Source organism: Hyperoodon ampullatus, assembly GCF_949752795.1.
Source record: "Hyperoodon ampullatus genome assembly, chromosome: 4".
Classification (NCBI taxonomy): domain Eukaryota; kingdom Metazoa; phylum Chordata; class Mammalia; order Artiodactyla; family Ziphiidae; genus Hyperoodon; species Hyperoodon ampullatus.
In genome coordinates, this window is record NC_136917.1 from 40,430,140 (window position 1) to 40,448,828 (window position 18,689).

The window sequence follows — 18,689 nt, forward strand, 5'->3', positions numbered from 1 at the left end:
TAGTAAACACTTGGAACGTGGTACTCCTGGGAATCTGACTGGGCAGCTAAGGGGGATGTTCCTGTTACTTTTCAGGAGATTATTCTGAAGAGAGCAGCTGACATCGCAGAGGCCCTGTACAGTGTCCCCCGCAACCACAGCCAGCTCCCGGCCCTCACTAACACCTCGGTCCACGCGGGAATGATGGGCGTGAATTCCTTCAGTGGACAACTGGCTGTGAATGTCTCCGAGGCGTCGCAGGCTACCAATCAGGGTCAGGAGCCCCACTCTTCCCCTCCCCATTTCCCTGCCCCTCCCCAACCTCAAGCTACCCCACCCCCATTTATTTGGCACAAAACAGTGTTTATTTTTAAAAATTCCTTTTTTTTTTTTCCCCCAAAAGGGGAGATTCCTAGTCTGTGTGTATCAGATATTATTGTAGAATTTTGGTTCTAGCCATCATGTCTGGTAATTTGGTGGAGGGGCTAGAAAGGATGCATGCATTTAGTTACCTCACCATTTGACTTTTCACTGTAAACCATGAATGACAGATCACAAGGAGGGTTGGAACTAAAGTTCTGGAGGGGCCAAAGCACATCATCCTTGCCCAGGGAGTAGGAACCCGTTACCTCCAGGGTATTATGTCTCTTAGATTGGGATCTATTTCTGTTCCCAAATGATAAGTTATAGGTCCCGCATTGCCACTTCTCACAGGCCCACTAAGTATCTATGATCTCCTGAGAAACGTGTCTTTTGCTCGCTTCCCATTTTAATCACGGAGCTAGCACCACCCATCCACCCATGAATCACCTGGCCCCTTCCCTTCAGGATGCAGCGATGGGGCAAGAAACAGAGACTTTCCTTTCCCCAAGCTTCTCAGACCCGCCACCCATCCGGACGCTACCCTCATCCTTGGTTTTGCCCCCGCCCCTCAGGTTTCACCCGCAACTCAAGCAGCGTATCACCACATGGGTACGTGCCGAGCACCACCCCTCAGCAGACCAACTATAACTCGGTCACCACAAGCATGAATGGATACGGCACTGCCGCCATGTCCAATTTGGGCGGCTCCCCGACCTTCCTCAATGGCTCAGCTGCCAACTCGCCCTATGCCAGTAAGTAGAGATGTGTGTCCTGTGTTTCTGCACATTTTTGCTCTAAGAACTGGGCGTCGTGCTGTGTGGCCCACTGTGCAGGTCTCTCTGGTCCCCAGTCTGAGGGCCCCTGCCCCGCCAGGCATAGACCCAGGTGATGGGACCAAAGCCAGCACTGTCCCCAGCAGGAATCTCTGCCCCACCTTGCTCACCGTCCTCCCTATCTCCCTCACAGAACTCGGCTGCAACCAAAACAGCAGCGTGATGTCATTGCAGGAACCCAAGCTTCCAGTCAGATGGAGTTGGGTTTGACTCTTTCTTCTACCAGTTACTGACTGGTGGCTGTGGGCAGGTTCATCTCCCCTCTAAACCTCAGTTTTCTTTATCTGTAAAATGGGGAAGGAACCAGCACCCGCTCCCATACAGTTGTTGTGAGACTTGGATAAAATAATGCACGTAATGAGCTCGTCCTGAGGCCTGGCCCATAGGAGATGCATTCAAATCTAGGTACTAATCACAATGACAGAATGATAATATTAAGTGGTGCTGGTAGTATAGCATACTAACAACTATCCAAACTTAAAATCTCTTTTTTTAGTGCTTGGAAATTTTTTCCCCTTTGTGTTTGATATGTACAAAGAAAAAACGAAAACTGAACGAATCAAAAAACACACTTTATTTTTTTCCAAATATTTGGCATGATGAAAAAAAATTACATACACACACACACAAGAAATTGTTCTTTGGTGTCTCGTCCCTGTCTTAAAGAAGCTTAACTTAAACGATTTTTTTGGTGCAATGTTTAGATTGCATCTAAAGAACCTCAGGGAACTGGCATCTTTACATATAAAATGTCATAGGCTGTGTTTGCGCAATCTCTTGATCGCCCTTTGAGGATTTTTACATAGAAAACCAAGTTCATCTTGGACAATGTGGGTGGCTCTTCCGGTGTATAAAATATGTAAACTCTTAGAATTTTGTGGGATGATAGCAGCTGTGTTGTTTGTTAAATGAAAGAATGGTCATGTTTTTAAAATGAGAGTCTCAGCTAAAAATACGGAAGACGATGCTTTCTCTGATAGTGGAAATGTGGAGTGTGCTAGGCTGTTGAAAAAGGAAAGCTCATTCTTGGCCTTTGTGAGAAGTTATTTCTGAAAGTAATACTTAGGGCCACTTACCTTCTTGGTGAATTTGTAGGCTCAGTGTGTGCTAAATCTCTATATTTCTTTCTTTCTACTTGATCTGCTTGGAATCAGCAGCTTGTTGAACATTTAAAATTCCCCCTAATAATCTGCATATATTACGTCTGTCTACTTGAGCATCAGTGTTTGGGGTCAGTTTCACATTAGATTTTGAGTCATCCAAAAATTGTTTCTTACGGATCTATCATTTCAGTGTTCTCCCTTCTACTCAATCAGAAAATGTTTCAATCATGACCTGAAAATTAAAAGGTGGCATTCTTAATTAAATCAATAACCTAATTGCTATGTGGTAGCAATTCAGTTGAGGGGCTTGGATTGCGCTGTCTTCCCAAGCCCTTGCAGACACCCAGTGACTTGAGCCTGAGATTGCATCCGTCAGACTACAAAACTTCGAACATTTAATTTCCATTAATTGATTTCCTCAGTGCTCACAAATATAGTATTAAATTCTCAAATAGGCTCTCAGATGGGACAGTTTTATCTGCATAAATGCAAATAAAAACAATAAACACAAAGCCCAGCTGATTTGAATTTTTGTCTCCATAATATTTAATTATTCATAAGCCACTCATGTTGAAAAATTCCAAACAGAATAAAAAAATAAAATAAGACATTCCACTGGTGAACACACCTTCTGGTATAGTGGCTGATATCTAATAATGTTATAACAAATGGAACTGCTTGACTATATTTCACCCCTTCCTCTGTTAACGCCCCCTCCCCAAACTCCCCACCTCTAAATACACATAATGATCGCATTTGCCAAGGAGATTAATTGCCTTCCTCAGTGAACCAGCAGGATTTCAAGTCTACGAATATTTAAAAATCAAACCTCCAGTGCAGGAGTTTTGCAATTTAAATGGGTGTTATTATTGAGCGTATTTTCACATTTACAAATCCTCAGAGATGTATAAAAATGCTGGTCTCATTAGAAGAAAAAGTACAGTTTAGAAAATGTTTGTGAAAATTCTGATGATGGCGGCTCTGTGTTCTGCTCCATAAAGCATCCAGTGCGTCTGGATTGTGTAGTGCTGAGGGCTGATTACAAGGGGTCATTTCCCCTCCCCCCGCCCCCGATGGCAATTGCTGCCTGCGACCGATTTGATAACCACTTCCCTAACTTTCCAAAGCCAGTAGGCCGAGGGGGAGGCCACCTAACTGGCAATTTGGACTCTGGTGTGCTCATGGGAAGGGGCCTGTCCGATGGCAATCTGTTTGCTTAGCAGGGCAGCCTAGTAGAAAGAGCACTGCATTTGGGTTTGGTTCCTGGCCTCACCTTCCAGCTATGGCCCTGGGGCAAGTCACTGGCCTATTTTTCTGAGTCTCAGCTCGCTGGGTTTGCTCAGGTGTCAAAAGGATGTAATAGGTCCCAATTTAAGCTTGCTTGGCCAATGGCATAGACGAAAAAGATGTGAAGATTCTTGCAGGTGATAAAGCAATATATAATGTTTATTCCATAATGTGAAAAAGAATACAGTAAAGGAGGAAGTGCCTAGAATTTGAATTAAGTGCCTGAAAATCATCAGACAGGATTCATACTTTTTCCCAGGAGATGGAGGAAGTGGAAGGTGAGTGTGTGATGGCACCAGTCCTGAGTGTAGAGGGCTTGCATGTGCTCAAAATCTGTCTCCTAAAGTGACCTGAGATTATTAGCAACTATCAAAAGATGAAGGAAAGCCCAGGCAGAGAGGACTGTGGTTGGTGGAGAACGTGCATCGCCCAAACTCTTTCGTATCCCCAAGCAGCTAGGTTTTCTCTCTCTCCGAACTGCCAAAGGTCTCCTATCATTGATAATTCACGTCACCACCACTCCCAGACTGTGAGTATTTACATAAGGCTCCGATCCTGCTGCTTATTAGTTCACACTCATCTCTGTACAGCTCCGCGGGGGATAGAGAGAATTTGGAACTTTGACTTGTAGTCCTGCGTTATTTACACATGTTGCACGTGGTAGACTGTTTACCCGCCTGGCTTCCGACCTACCTCTGTCTGTCTTGTGGAGCATGAAGATACAGTCATATCCTTCAGGAAGCTGTAGCTCCATGGGGAGACAGGAGACACATACACACCACCATCTGCCAGTGCCTTAAGCTGGAATCCTGGTGTTGCCTTCAACTCACTCTTCTTCCTCACACCTCTCCTTCCACTGGTGACCACACTCTCTCGGGTTGGCTTCCTTCTCTCTCTTGTATCCCCAGACCCTTTGCTAGAACCTTAGTTTAGGCCCTACCTGGAATGCTTCCCCTGACACCTCCTCCATGAAGCCTTCTTTGGTCTCCCTTCCCTGCCTCCCCAGAGCTGGCCATACTCACCTTTGAGGTTATCATGTGGTACTCCCCTTATAAGAGTGCTCTTGTTTCCCGGCTTGGGATGCTCTAGCACGCTGCCCGGTACATAGTCGGCCTACAACAAAAGGAAACACATGCTGAGTACCAAATCATGAGAGCAGACAAGACCCACAGAGTTCAGGGAAGGCTCCTGCTAGAAGGGCGGCCTGAGAAGGATGGGTGTCAGGGTCGGAGCTGAGCTGCCTTGTGTCAGGACACCAGGAGAGGCACTGATTTCTCTTTTCCCATTGCCCCTTAGTCGTGCCATCCAGCCCCACCATGGCCTCCTCCACAAGCCTCCCCTCCAACTGCAGCAGCTCCTCCGGCATCTTCTCCTTCTCACCAGCCAACATGGTCTCAGCCGTGAAACAGAAGAGTGCTTTTGCGCCTGTGGTCAGACCCCAGACCTCCCCACCTCCCACCTGCACCAGCACCAACGGGAACAGCCTGCAAGGTAAGCCCCAGGCCCCACCCGGGCCAGCTAGACGCCCTGACTCACCTTCCCAGGGCCTGAAGCAGATGCGCCACTGTTGCGAGGGGATCGGCCTTGGGCCTGCCTGCTTCTGTCCACCCTCATCTATTCTGTTCCTTTGTGTTCGCCCTCGTCGGCCCCCGTCCCTGACCCCCACCCCCACCCCGGCATCCCTCCTCTGCTGGAGTTGCCTGAGCAGTTCTCTTTCCAACTCCAGCAATTCTGCTCAGGCCTGGGATTTGCTTGAGAATACTGTTTCCACTTACTAATGCCATCGTTTCTCTTTCCTCTCTCATTCCCTGTGGTCGCCATAATCAGATCAGTCTTTTGTGGACTCTAGCAAGTTCTCCACTGCAGGGTCTCTCCCGGGACTGGCCTTCTCCTGAAGTAGGTTCCCTTCCTGTTGCCTGTGTCAGCATGCACATTTGGTGGGGCTGATCATGGGGAGGGGGTGAGTTAGCCTAGCCAGAGCCCTGAGGTTACAGCATCTTAGACCAAAGACCCAAGACTTACTTCTGGGAACCAGAAACCCCAAAGTGCTACTAGAGGACTCTGGTTCATATCAAAACTGTTTGATTTCCTCCCCCTCATGGAATATGGAAAATAACAGAGTAACCAAATTTGAGGTGACCTTTCTATTCACTGAGAAGAAACCCAACCTTTTAAAATGGGTCCCACCATTTCTTACACTTTTCTTACTGGCACTGAGTTGTGGTGTTGACCTGCGTGACCTCCCTCCTTCCCCACGGTGGGACTGTGTGATCAGCACTCAGAGCCCCTACCTTAGAGACGAGAAAGCGAAAGGTTAGCGAGGTGATGGAATGGCTTGACTTCCGACAGAGGTGGATGGCAGAGGCTGGCTTCAAACTCAAGCGTTCATCTCCTCCCTCCAGCTTCCAAGCACTTTACTGCTCAGAGGGGGTAAACAGGATGTATCCAGGATTCGTGAGGCAGCTGGCAGGGAAGTAAGATCAATAAAACCATCAGCTGCCATTCCTTGAGCACTGACCAGTGCTAAGCACTGAGCCTGCTTTATCTTATTTAATCCTCACAACTTCCTGATGAAACATGAGGACAATTATGATCTCCATTGTACAGAGGATAAAACTGAGGCATAAGGAGAGAAAACACCTGCCCATAGGCATAGCCAGAAACAGTGGGGATGAATATAAACCCTCAGGGTCTGTGCCCTAACCCTTAGCCTACCCAGTGCCCCACGGAGCCTTCCTTCACAGCCGTCTTGCCCATCTTCACTGACGGAGGTGAGTCATGGAGGTTGAGAGGGGTCAGGGGGGCAGCCTGTTTCTTACGTCTCTGTCTATCTATTTATACTTCTATACACGCACTCTGTACAGGACACTTTTCACTGATGTAAACTTACATCCATTCTCTTGAAGACCCTATGAGGTTGGTACCTACTCCCATTATATAGATGAGGAAATCAAGGCCCCGTTTGTTCAAGGTCACATATCTAGTAATGGTGGAGCCCAAACTGAACCCCATCTGTGTGACTCCTGAGCCTGAGCTCCTGCTTCCTTTTCTGACTCCATAAGGGCTCAGCAAGGCACTCCTCAGAGACCTGCTGGCCAGTCTGCCCAGCACAGCCCAGGTCAGTGCCCCTGCCCCCTCCCTGAAATATACATACCCTGGCAAAGCCATCTTCTTAGAGGGAAAAGGAAGATAATCGGACTGTGGAACGACATTTCAGGCAATATTACTTGTGATAGGAAATGCCCACCCCACAAAGGGGAGCCACCCATTCACGCAAGTCTCTTTTTCCGCTAAAAATAATGCTTTGGCACGCACAGTACGCCTCCAGCTGGCAAACTGGGGATATAATGCTTAAGCGAACATAACTTATAACGGGTTTAAATAAGGATAAAACCCGTGGAAAGCAGAAACCTACCATTCTTGAACTGCCAATCACAATGCTTGTTAAACACACACTTGACGTCAGGAAGAAGGTATAACGCGGTTTGTAATCTGCCGTGGATGGCTGGCGCTTGAGAAGAAAAGGCCCACGGCTCTTGCAGGGTCACACCTGTATCACTGGCCACCGGTGACTGAAGTGGGCAGCCGTTCTGTGAGGCCGAGTGTCTTTTCATGCCATGTGGGCCAAGGAGGGAGCAGGAAGGGACTGAAAATAGGGACTCAGCTTGCGTTTTAGAACCTCCTGGATCTAGGGAACTTGTGTGGTGTGTGTGTGCTTAAGTAATGACGAAATGGCGTCAAGACAGGGACACATAGAAAGTTTGTGCATTTGTCCCCCCCCCAGGGCATTTCTAACCCATGTCTGCACAGATTGCGAAAGTACAGAGACTGCTCCCCGCGTCTGATCATCAGCTGAGTCTCCGTCACGTTTCTAATGCACAGCTTACAGCTGGGAGGGTTTAGGGTGTGGCTCAGGGACACGCTTTGTGCTGGATTTGCTATTGTGGATGACACTGCCCTTTCCTTCTAGTTGAGCATGTGTCCTGGAGATGCTTTCTGGTGGTTTTTCCAATACTGTCATGTATCAAATGTCCCTAGTTTTGGGGAGATGGCAGCAGAGGAGGAAGGAGTCGAGAAATTAAAGTCACGTTAACTGGTACCACCTTGGAAGCTGTCCTCCCTCCCGCCCACTCCACTCCTCACCATCCACTCGCCAGGCAGGGCCCACACACCTGGGATCCCACGTGTGTCCTCTGCACGCTGTCCCTGCGGACATGGGTGTGATGCATCACTGTTTTCAGGGAGCTCTTGCCTTGGAGTCTCCCCTGAGAAAAGTGACATTCTGACTGGAGGCTGCTAGACCCATAACGAAAGAATTACTTCATCTTCAGCTGTCTAAATTCCACTTCTATTTAAAAGAAAAGAAAAGAAAGGACACAGGTGGGTTATAGAATTGAGGGTGAGAATCTCTGAAGTGTTGCAGTCCTCCTCCTCCTTTGCATTGTTACAGTAACACCTGCTTCGTTTGGACCCGCCTCGTTCAGAATTGTGATCATTAAGACAGGGCAGGTGACGAAGGAAGAGTTGGTTAAGCAAACTGACCACATAAACAAGATTAGAGGTGACACATTGAGGCTGTTTTAAGTGTTTTAAAGGTCTCTTTACCTCCAGCTACCACTCTGCTAATTGTCCATCGTTTTTTTTTTTTTTTTTTAAGCCAACTCCTTAGAGGCCCTTTTCCCCAGCAGCCCTTTCTCAGCCTCCTCTGGTGACAGCACTCATGTTTATTCCCCAACAGATACACACTGTGGTCTCACATGATGGTGATGACAATGGTCACAGCCACTAACGTGGGAGGGACGGCTTCTTCCCAGCCTGGCTTTTTCACTGCCTCATGTGTTCCTCCCAACCAGTCTTAGATATATATAGGCTGTCTATTGTCCCCATTGTACAGATGCAGAAACTGAGACAAAGCCAAGCTGGCTCATCCAGAGTTACGCAGCTAGCACATAGGGGGAGCCTGGGGTTAAATCCCAGGCCGACTGACTACTGTATCAGCCCCTGTGCTAAACGAAATGGTCATAGTCAAGCCACTGGGCTAGGACCACGTGGACCAGAAAATGCTGACCTTAAAAGCTTTTCCTGTGTTAGGGGAAACATGACACCACGGGAAAGAAAGCAGATCTGTCTGGGAGAGGCTGGATGCCCAGCTGTGGAAGTTCAGAGGAGGGAAAGATTAGGGAGAGTTCAGAGCAGCCTAGTGGAGAAGGGTGCCTTTGAACTGGACCTTGGGTGAAGGGCAAGTCGGATTTGGGACCAGGGAGTTGGGGGAGGAGCATTTCAAGCAGAAGGATCAAGGATAACCTGAGCCAGAGTCACGTGTAGGGGGCTGTGCACCCTTCTGCAGCACAGGCACCAAGAAGCAGGGAGAAGCTTGAACAGGAAGTCCTTACCTGGGAGTCAGAAGCTCCATTCTTTACTGATACTTTAAAATTCACAGTTTCTACTGTGATTCCAACTGGTTTTCTCTCCCAGGTAGCTAAAACCTTTGACGATTTACAATTCGTCTGAGAAATGTTTTAGGACAAAGCAACTCTATCTCAGTACTTCTGGGGTCCCATAGATGTTCTGTTAAAAAAAAAAAAGAAAATGTTATGGTCAAACAAACCTAGAAGATGGTGTTTACTGCATCACTGTCTTGGAGTCACAATGCACGTATGTTTAACTAAAGGCTCTGAGACACCCCGCGGCTAAACAAAAGAAGAGTCTCCCATTTTGTTCTCTGCACTTCTTTGCCCACAGAACACTTTTCCGAATGTTAACGCCAGTGAACATACCATGAAAAACTTGGGAAATTCAGACATATTTTGAATTTAAAGATAAACACACAGAAATCTCCTTCCATTCTTATCTAGATAACATCATTGATCAATCCTGACCTTAGAGTCCCCAAGTGTGTCTGTTTTCAGAGCCCAGAGACCTGAGTCACCTCAGTACGCTCAGCTATTGTCCTGGAGACATCCTTTCCCTTCTCCTAAAGCTGTGCCCCTACAGCATGGATTCTCTGCAGTTCCAGGCCTCAAAGGACTTCACTAATCAAGAGACAGGCAGCCCCAAGAATGCTGTCCCCATGCCATCGGACCTGTCCCCAACGTGGGGAGTTGAAACCCTAACCATGTCCCGGACAGTCTCCGCAGCGAAGAATTAAAATCGAAAAGGCCAGAGTGATTTCACAAAAATTGTCCGCACACTGTGCTGCTTTCTTTCCCCACCTCCTTGAAGCGCAGGCTGGCCGGCCTCACCCAACTATCTGCAGCCTGGTAGCAAATCTCCTGGAATTGTCTTTCGCTCCACGCACATGTTCAGTTTGTGCGAGCTCTTCCCCCCATTCTGTTCCTGATTAGCTCCTCATTCTTTCTTACACATATGGTGGTTCAAGGAAGACCACATTCCACCCTCTCGCTCCAAACTCTCCCAGCTCGGCAAAACTTTCCGTTTTGTCTTTGTTCTTATCACACTGAAAAATGCACTGCCTCTCAAGCCAGTAGTTTTCTGCGCTTCGGTCAGGGCACGTGCTCACCCAGCAGCCAGGGGAATGGCAGAGCCTCCTCCGTCTTGTGATGTCTTTGGCACACGTTACTCTCTGAGACTGTCGTGTCCTCATGGAAATCTTCACAGGCCCCACTGGGCCAAGTGCGTGTGCCAGTGGCATTTCTGAAACATTCTAAGCCTGAAACACCCATCCCTCTCACCCATGTAAGTAATCTTGGGGATTACAGCACAGATACAAGAAAAACAGCTTCTAACATTCCGGGAGCTTCCCTGCAGTCGTGCAATGAGGTTTCTTTATTAAACGGCCACTTTAGAGGTGCCTAAATTCAGAGGCCACAAAGGGAGCTCCTTTCCCAAAATTTACTCATCAGTGAGGGTTCTGCGTCTGGAGTTTAGGAAGTGACGGATGAGATTTAGGGAGCTGTAACCCCCTGATATTACATGCAAATCTCTGCGTGTAAGTACCTCTGGGGCTTCTTCTGGAGAAAGGTTCCCTGGCTTTTGTTAGACCCCCAGAGGAATCTGAAGGCCAACAAAGGAAAGGTAGGAAACTGGGGGCAGACCACAGCCACCCCTAGATACCCCCAGATATGTTTGTTCATTTGGTTTTAATTTTAACTTTTGGCTAACACATATAGACTGGGCTATTTTATCTTTTTTTTTTTTTTTTTTTTTTTTTTTTTTTTTTTTTTTTTTTTTTGCGGTACGCGGGCCTCTCACTGTTGTGGCCTCTCCCGTTGCGGAGCACAGGCTCTGGACGCGCAGGCTCAGCGGCCATGGCTCACGGGCCCAGCCGCTCCGCGGCATGTGGGATCTTCCCGGACCGGGGCACGAACCCGTGTCCCCTGCATCGGCAGGCAGACTCTCAACCACTGCGCCACCAGGGAAGCCCTATTTTATCTTTTAAAAAATCCACCTGCCCACCTTCTCTAGAAGTAATTGGAAAGCTGGGTGGCTGCGAGCAGGCATTCCCACACGGCAGCACCGGGGTAGCGTTTAGAGTGCCACCCACCCTACAGACCTCAGTCCACACGGAGGGGACCTTGCTCACTCATGATCCCAGCCTGGGCTCTCAAGGTGCTGGAGGTTTTGACTCCTGTGTTCCAGACTAAGAAGCAGTTATCTGTGGACTCACAGCCCATCACTTAGCTTTGCTTTGTAGCTTTTAATGTGGCCCTAATAGAAGTCTAATCTAATTGATCTAACATACTATTTAGGTAGCAGAACACTGAGTAGCTCTTTTTTAAAAAAATTCTGGTCATCTAGAATTAAAAAAAAAAATCCTGATGTTTTTAGGGCCCATATTGGCTGGGTCCACTGACGGAAATAGCAGGAAGTTGGTCAGTTTTCTACTTCGCTTTGTATCACATTGACGCTGCCTGATGTATGCTACAGGAGACTGCCCTTTAATGCCAGGCACACACAGTAGATTTTGGCGGAAGGCATAAGGAGACACACTTATTTTGCCAGAGGGTTAGAACTCCCACGGAAAGCCCTGCCTTTAGTAAAGGTGCCCGGACGCACCTCCAGCCTGGAGGAAAAGATCCTTAGGGAGGCAGGACCATGCTGAGCTGTCACACTGCAAAGACCCTCTTGCTCCCGCTACCTCCCCCTTGCCTTTGGAGCTACAGCATTTTGAATTCTCAAGGCTTAGATTGAAATACCCAGCTCCCCATTTCAGTCAAATCCAGGGCTCACTTGAATCTTAAGGGGGCTGCATCTCCAATGGATCCCAAATCTTTGGGGGTTTAAGTTGGTCTGCATTTGGCAAGTGACACTTCCTGTTTCTAAGAAAAATGGCTTATGATGGCTTACAAAAAAGACTCCAGGAGCTTTTGGACTGTGAAACGGCTCTTGCAAAACAACATGTGGATGATTTACGTGTAAATGAATCAGAAACATGTGGATTAAATTTCCTTGTGAATACAGATGGGTTTAAAAATTAACGGAAAAAGTGTTTGGCAAAATACTTTTTTTTTAAATTGCATAGAAAACGCCAGGGCTGGGGTAGGGGAAGCAGAGGAACGTGGGGCACACAGGGCTCACATCCTCACCTGGCCTTCCAACGTCTACTGCAGGATTTGTGGTAGTTGGGGCTCGCTTAAAAACAAAGGCACATTCTCGCAGACATGAGAGTTGGGAAATTTAGAGGGTCACTTCCTAGATGCAGTCACCACTGACAAGGACATTCATTTAAATTTAGAATTGCCAACAAAAAGAAAGCAATGACTTCCTCTCTCTGCCTGACAGGATGCTAAGCCATCACTGGGAGCCAAAGATGGCTGCCTCTTGCTTCTAATGTAAGCATCGCTCTCATCTCCACATATTTCAAAGTTGCCATCCGGAACTCTGCACTCATCCCTTTATTCCTCATACCCATCCTGTGAAATGTTCCATATCGGATGGTACCTAGTTCATATGAGGAAACACAAGCCCAGAGAAGTTAAGCACTTTGCACCAGTCACACAGCTAATTTAGTGGCAGAAGTTAAAAATAACCACAGCCCACCTCTATTAACTAGGAGCTGATACTGGCTAAGCACTTCGCACTGGTTGTTTTATTTAAATGCCCAACAACCCTAACAGTTTTATTTAAATGTCCAACAACCCTAACAATATCACAGCCCTTGCAAATACTGATACACTGCATTTCTAGCTGAGGAGGCAGAGAGGTTCAAGGAGACAAGCAACCAGCTCGGGGGGTGGTGGGGGGACATACCCAGCAGGCAGAAAAGCCAGGGGTGGAACTCTGTCAGATTCCATGCTTTTCTAAATACAGCTGTGTGTGGGTTCCTAACACGGCTTTGCAAGATTTTTGATTATCCCATACAGCCTTCCCTTTGCCTAGGATCTCTCTTTAGCTTTCCTAGGCTACAGTTTTCTAGGGACATGGTCAGACCATTCCAGAAACCCTGAGTGAAGCAGTGGCATAGAAGACATTCTACGTCCGCATCCTCCAGTGAACAATGCTTTCTGGAGCCAGTAGCCCCTTCTCCCAGGCCTGAGGACCTAAATGGAATCACTCAGATCGCTGCTCTGGGCCTCCGTCCTCGTGCTCACACAGAGCACAGGCAGAGCCACGGGTTGTGGTAGAAACTACTGGCTGTTACAGTGGACCAGTTTTTTATTGTATATTTTGGAAGCGAAAGGGAGGGGAAAAAAAAGAGTGACAAACTGAAAATTCTCACTATTTTGCAAGCGTTGGGCTGCAACTTTCCCAGCAGTATGCAAACTATGTGACTTTCCAGTTATGTTTTAAAATTGAAATCAGATTTGGAGGGATGCTTAGGATCTTCTTTTCTGTTAAAGACACATACACATGCTGACATACTATCATTCTTAATAAAGTACATGTATATTTTATAATAAAAACTCCTTCCAGGGAAGATGAGAAAGCACATGTGTGGCTAATATTCAACCAACATAGTGATGTGTGGGTGTTTTTTTCCATCTTTTTTTTTTTCTCTCTCTCTCTCAGTGAGAAGTTTGGATGCAAAACCATTTACTCTTGTCTTCTCTTTTCACAGCGATATCTGGCATGATTGTTCCTCCCATGTGAAAGAATTGCCTTGAAGAATTTTATTAATGAAGAGGTTGGATTCTGCTACAGAAAGTAATCTGATACAAGTCCCAGAGTGGAACTTTTAACTCAGGCCTTTTTAAGAGGAATCACAATAACTGCAGATTTTTAAACAAACAATATCACCGACCTTGCAAATACTGAAATTGGAAGGGATCTGCTAATGCAGGGTGTTGGTTACAGTTGTTGTACCTCTCAAGTCCTTGGGGGGATATATTTATTCTGTGTTGATAAAAGCAAATCCTCTTTTTCTTTCTCTCTCTTTTTTTTTAAAGCTTAACTCGGCAATCATTTGTCTTTTATAAACCATAAAGCTGTATACAAGGGACACTATAAATAAGACTCCATGTTTTAATTTATGATGTTTTTAAAGCTGTGTAAAAGGAGAATGAAATGGTGATATTTACAAAAAAGTTTAAAAAGAAAAAAAGAAAAAAAATAAAAGCTTGTATGGGACAGAATAGGAATGCCAGTTAGATTTTTTAGAAAACTAAGGGTCGGCTTTTGCGCCTTAAAGCATATCAAGTGGTAGTTACTCGGACGGTGCATTTCCAATATCTAACTTAACATGCCACCCCTTAGCAGTGCAAGCTTATTTCTCTCTTTTGTATTGTTGTCTTAAGTAACTGTGTAAATAAATGCAGCCTGGAAAGTTAAAAAGTGATGTAAGTGATCACGTTTTCCCCTTCTACTCAAAAATCCAGTGCCTCTAGACAGATCTTAAAACTGCATATTTAAACCTGACAGCACTCTCTCTCTTTTGCTTATGTCAACTTCTTCGGAAGCCGACGGCTCCTCGAGAGCTTGGTGGCACACGTGCTGTGTGAGAATCTCCTTTGAGACTTCATGGAACAGGGTCAGGCACAGAATTCCACATTATGCCCTCCAGTTATCAAACCAAAATCCCACTTACAGTCCGCCATTTACATGGTTAAAGTTTACTCATCCTAAATGCTGACTTCATACCAATCCTTCAAAAGCTGACAAAAGCAACATGGCAGGTATTTCAGATTTCCCATCCGAGATAGCGCCTCTATCAGTCGACCCTTACCATTTGTAACATAGTAGATTGAAACGACAGGTTAAGTGCTTTGGAATTAAGAATAAAAGGAAGCTGGGAGAAAGGAGAAGAAGGTTGAGACCTCCAAAACATGGTTTTCTGTTTGATGGGAATTTTTGCTCTCATTATCTGGGAAGTGTTCTTAAAAATAGGAATTAATAGCAAAGATGCAGCAAAGCTCTGAGGATGCATTTGCCTGATATTTTTTTCTTTGCTGTTGTGTTTTGTATGTAGTTATAAATACTGTAGATTTTTTGTGATTTTTTGCCAAAGTTGTTGTTCTATTTATACATTTTAATGTCTTAAGACAGTTTTTCAATATCACAAAAAAAGATTTTACTGCATATTTTGCAAAGAAAAAAAAAAGCTCACTACCTTTAGCTTGCACATACTTGCAAAGTTAATTAAAAGGCTTTTTGTTTTAAAGGGGATTTTGTAAGATATCCGTATAAATAATGTATTTATCTTTGGAATTTGTACATTGCTTTCCCCTTCCTCCTTTTCCTCCAACTCCCAGTTTATTTTATTGTGTATGTTTGCTATGTGAAAAGTGCGTATTTGTTTGGCCACCTATAGTTATATTAGCTGTTTCAATGTGATTTTTAAACATTTCATTTATAGTTATTTTTAGTATTGTTTTAAACCATGCTTCATTTTTTTTAATTTTCACCCAAAAGCCATTGTCTATTTTTGTATTATTTGTAAGTTAAGAAGTTTTTTCCAATATATGGCAAAAAATAGTAGCATATTATTCTTGTAGCATTTAGTTCTGTAGATTAAAAAAAATGTATCCTTTGCTTTGGAAGCTTACAGAAAAAAACCCTAATGCTGTTTTACTCTATTAATATGCATGGAACCTCTCCCTTTGGAGTGACGCATTTTGTGCATTAAATTCCAGGGAGAAACTTCATAGAAATCAATGAACATACTTTCTTTCCTAAGTCTGCTTGTATATTTCCTCTGTCTTTCACATAAATATAAACCAGCAGATTGGATGCCTTAACAATGCAAATCATATTCATTTCACTTGTACATTGTAACTGTGCACCAGAACTGTCAGTCATCACTAACATTCTAAGAAAAAAGAAAAAGAAAAAAAAGAAAAAAAAAAAAAACAAAGAAATCGAAAAGCACAAAAGAACTGTTTTGTTACCTTAAGACAATGTAACTTTTTCTAGTAGAGCAAGAAATTTACAACAATGCTGCAACTGTGCATGCCCCCATATGGATTTTGCAATGGTTTTCACTAGACTGTCAGAGTGCGATTTTTATGGGTTGGGGAGGGTGGGGGAGGGGTGTTGCGGGAGGGAAGGGAGGGGAGCAAAGCTGATTTTTCTTGGTGAGAAATAATAATAATGATGAATAATAATAATAAAACTGGAAAATGTAAGCAAAGTGGACGCATTGCTTCTCGGTACTCAGAAAGGTTGTCCGAATTCGTGTGCTAAGCGCTGGCCTGAAGATGTGTACAATTTAAAGCCATATTTTGTCTGGTGAGCCCCTTAACTGTTTGTGAAGGACCCGGGTCAGCCGGTGAGGTGTCGGGCTCAGACCCTGACAACAAACGCCACCCACTGTCAGCCATGTGTAGTGGTTAGAACTTTTCTTGAAAGTCCAAAGAGCCTTTAAAATGTGTATAATTTGTGTTTTGTTCCCTCTATTGATATTGATTAGATGAAAAGACGTCTGGCCCTCTGACCCTCTCTCTTCTACACAGAACTTTTTACAAGTAAAAGATGTTACCCTAAATACAGAATATGGCTTTAAGAAGAAAATGAAATAGCGAATTCAATTAAGATTTCAGTTTGGGGGCGGGGGTGGGGGTGGGGTGGGGGGGTGGAATACAGCTTCTGGATGACTGGATTGCAGAACATGCCCTGGCCTCACATTGTACTAGGATGCAGCTTAATGAAGTCATCTCTAAATCTAACCTTTCACCTTCTTATCAAACTTTTGGAATAGACACACACTGTACAGTTCAATTGTTAGAGAATCTAACTACTGTAGAGATTGTTATAATTTTTTTTTTGCAAACATTCAAGCTGTAAAAACTTTTCAACTTTCACAATATTTAATTAAAGTTACTTCCTGTCTGTGATGGCAGCTCCTAGTTGTGTATTCATTTCTCTACTTCAGATGAGTCCGAGTCCAACATAATGTAAAAGGTCTGTGTTTGCAATTACTCAGGACAGTGTTGACACCCAGAGAAAAGCAGCAAGAGTAGTCTGGGGACACCCATTTTCCCTCTTTGTCAATCCTTGGGGATTTGCTAATCTGGGATGCAAATTGAACACACACAGCGTACTGCTGCCCTCTGCTGACAGCAGCTGGACGCGCAGTGCCCATACTGGCCCAAGGAGAGGCCAAGAGCCCCAAGGATGACACTAGGCAAGCAATGAGATCCCCCGGAAGTGACTGAATTATGAATCCAGGATCTGGCCACTCTGGAAAGCCATCCTCCGTGCTGCAAGTCTGAACCAAGCTCTTCACATACAGCTGCTAATTAATCCCGGTGAGCCTTCTGGTCAATTAATTATGTGCCCTGGCTCATTGATGAGGAGGCATGTGTGAACACAGAACTTTCTATGATCTATAGTTTTAAATCCCATGTGGATAAGACACTTTTCCTGTTGTATAAAACCAAATTTATCTGGAGTCGGGCTTCCCTGGTGGCGCAGTGGTTGAGAGTCCGCCTGCCAATGCAGGGGACACGGGTTCGTGCCCCGGTCCGGGAAGGTCCCACATGCGGCGGAGTGGCTGGGCCCGTGAGCCATGGCCGCTGAGCCTGCGCGTCCGGAGCCTGTGCTCCGCAACGGGAGAGGCCACAACAGTGAGAGGCCCGCGTACCGCCAAAAAAAAAAAATAATAATTTTATCTGGAGTCAAACATTCTACAAACACCCAATAGGTCCCTGCTCCTGTAAAACGATTTCACTTTAAGTTCCATCATCATCATAAGTCTTTCCAATTGCACATTGAATGCTTTCCCTACTTTTGCAATTATTGGACAGAATAAGGTTAATGATGCTTGTAAAATGCCTTGAAAACTCAGCAAATAGGCCATGGACCAACAGAAACTTGATGACCAGAGCTAATAGGTCGTCCTACAACCACCATCACGATCATTTGTAGTGTGCATTGCTGATACACTTTTGCTCTGGATAGAGCTCAATCTGAGGTAATGAAAGACAGTAATGAATAAGTTAATAAGTAGAGAAGCTACTGTCTTCTTTAAAAGAAATCTATGTTGATTAGTTTGGTCATACAATATACATTTTTGGAATTCTGTATCAGGTGCAGGTCTCCGTATTAGATGCAGAAGATTAAAAAAAAAAATGAACAAGAGGCCCCTGCCCTCAGGACACTCATAATCTCAGACAAGAGAAATCTATACTCAAAGCAGTTTAGAATGCTTAGGGCAAGACAGTCATGTCATAATGGTCCACAGAATAAAATAGACATCCACACCTCTACATACTGGTTTCTACTTTCCTTAAGGCCTATTTCCTGGAAGCATCCATTCATTCATGTAGACCTTGAGGGTTTATTGTACATCTGGCACCAGGTGAGGCCTGGTGGATTCTATAACAAGCACAGCAACACCGATCCTGCCCTCACGGATCTTACAGTTGAGCGAGGCAAGGAGACATTAAGCCACTGTAGAAGTCTAAACTAACAAACCGATAATGGCAATGAAGAAGAAGTCTAGAATGCTCTGAAAGTATATTACAGTGGGATCTAATTTAAGCTGTAGGGTTGGGGAAGGTTTCCAGAGAAAGTGACACCTAAGATGATATGTGAAGCATGAGGTAAGCAGGTGGGGTGGGCACCTTAAGCAGAGGGAATGAGGGCAGATGTAAGGATGTGGGCTTTGGGCGTGGATATGGCCCATTCAGGAACAGAAAGACTGTGTCTGCAGAGTATGCAAATGTGCAGGACGGCACCATGGAGCTTGGGAAGTGCAATTCAGAACACGTACTGAGGACCTACTGTG

The 18,689-nt window shown here is 45.2% G+C and overlaps 1 protein-coding gene across 11 annotated transcripts in view; it reads left to right on the forward strand.

Moving 5' to 3' along the window:
* Positions 1–13,615, forward strand: part of EBF1 (EBF transcription factor 1) — a gene marked incomplete at both ends in the record, with an annotated part of 393,806 nt that extends 380,191 nt beyond the window's left edge. For 5 of the 11 annotated variants that reach the window (XM_079701898.1, XM_079701899.1, XM_079701900.1 and 2 more), the window contains 4 exons: positions 76–253; positions 915–1,094; positions 4,862–5,056; positions 13,584–13,615. In XM_079701898.1, the coding sequence (XP_079558024.1) occupies positions 76–253; positions 915–1,094; positions 4,862–5,056; positions 13,584–13,615 (585 nt within the window). Of the gene's footprint in view, positions 1–75; positions 254–914; positions 1,095–4,861; positions 5,057–5,392; positions 5,461–13,583 lie in introns of those variants that run through there. The other 6 variants (XM_079701893.1, XM_079701896.1, XM_079701897.1 and 3 more) reach the window with 3 other exon arrangements.
* Between the last annotated feature and the right edge of the window lie 5,074 nt (positions 13,616–18,689).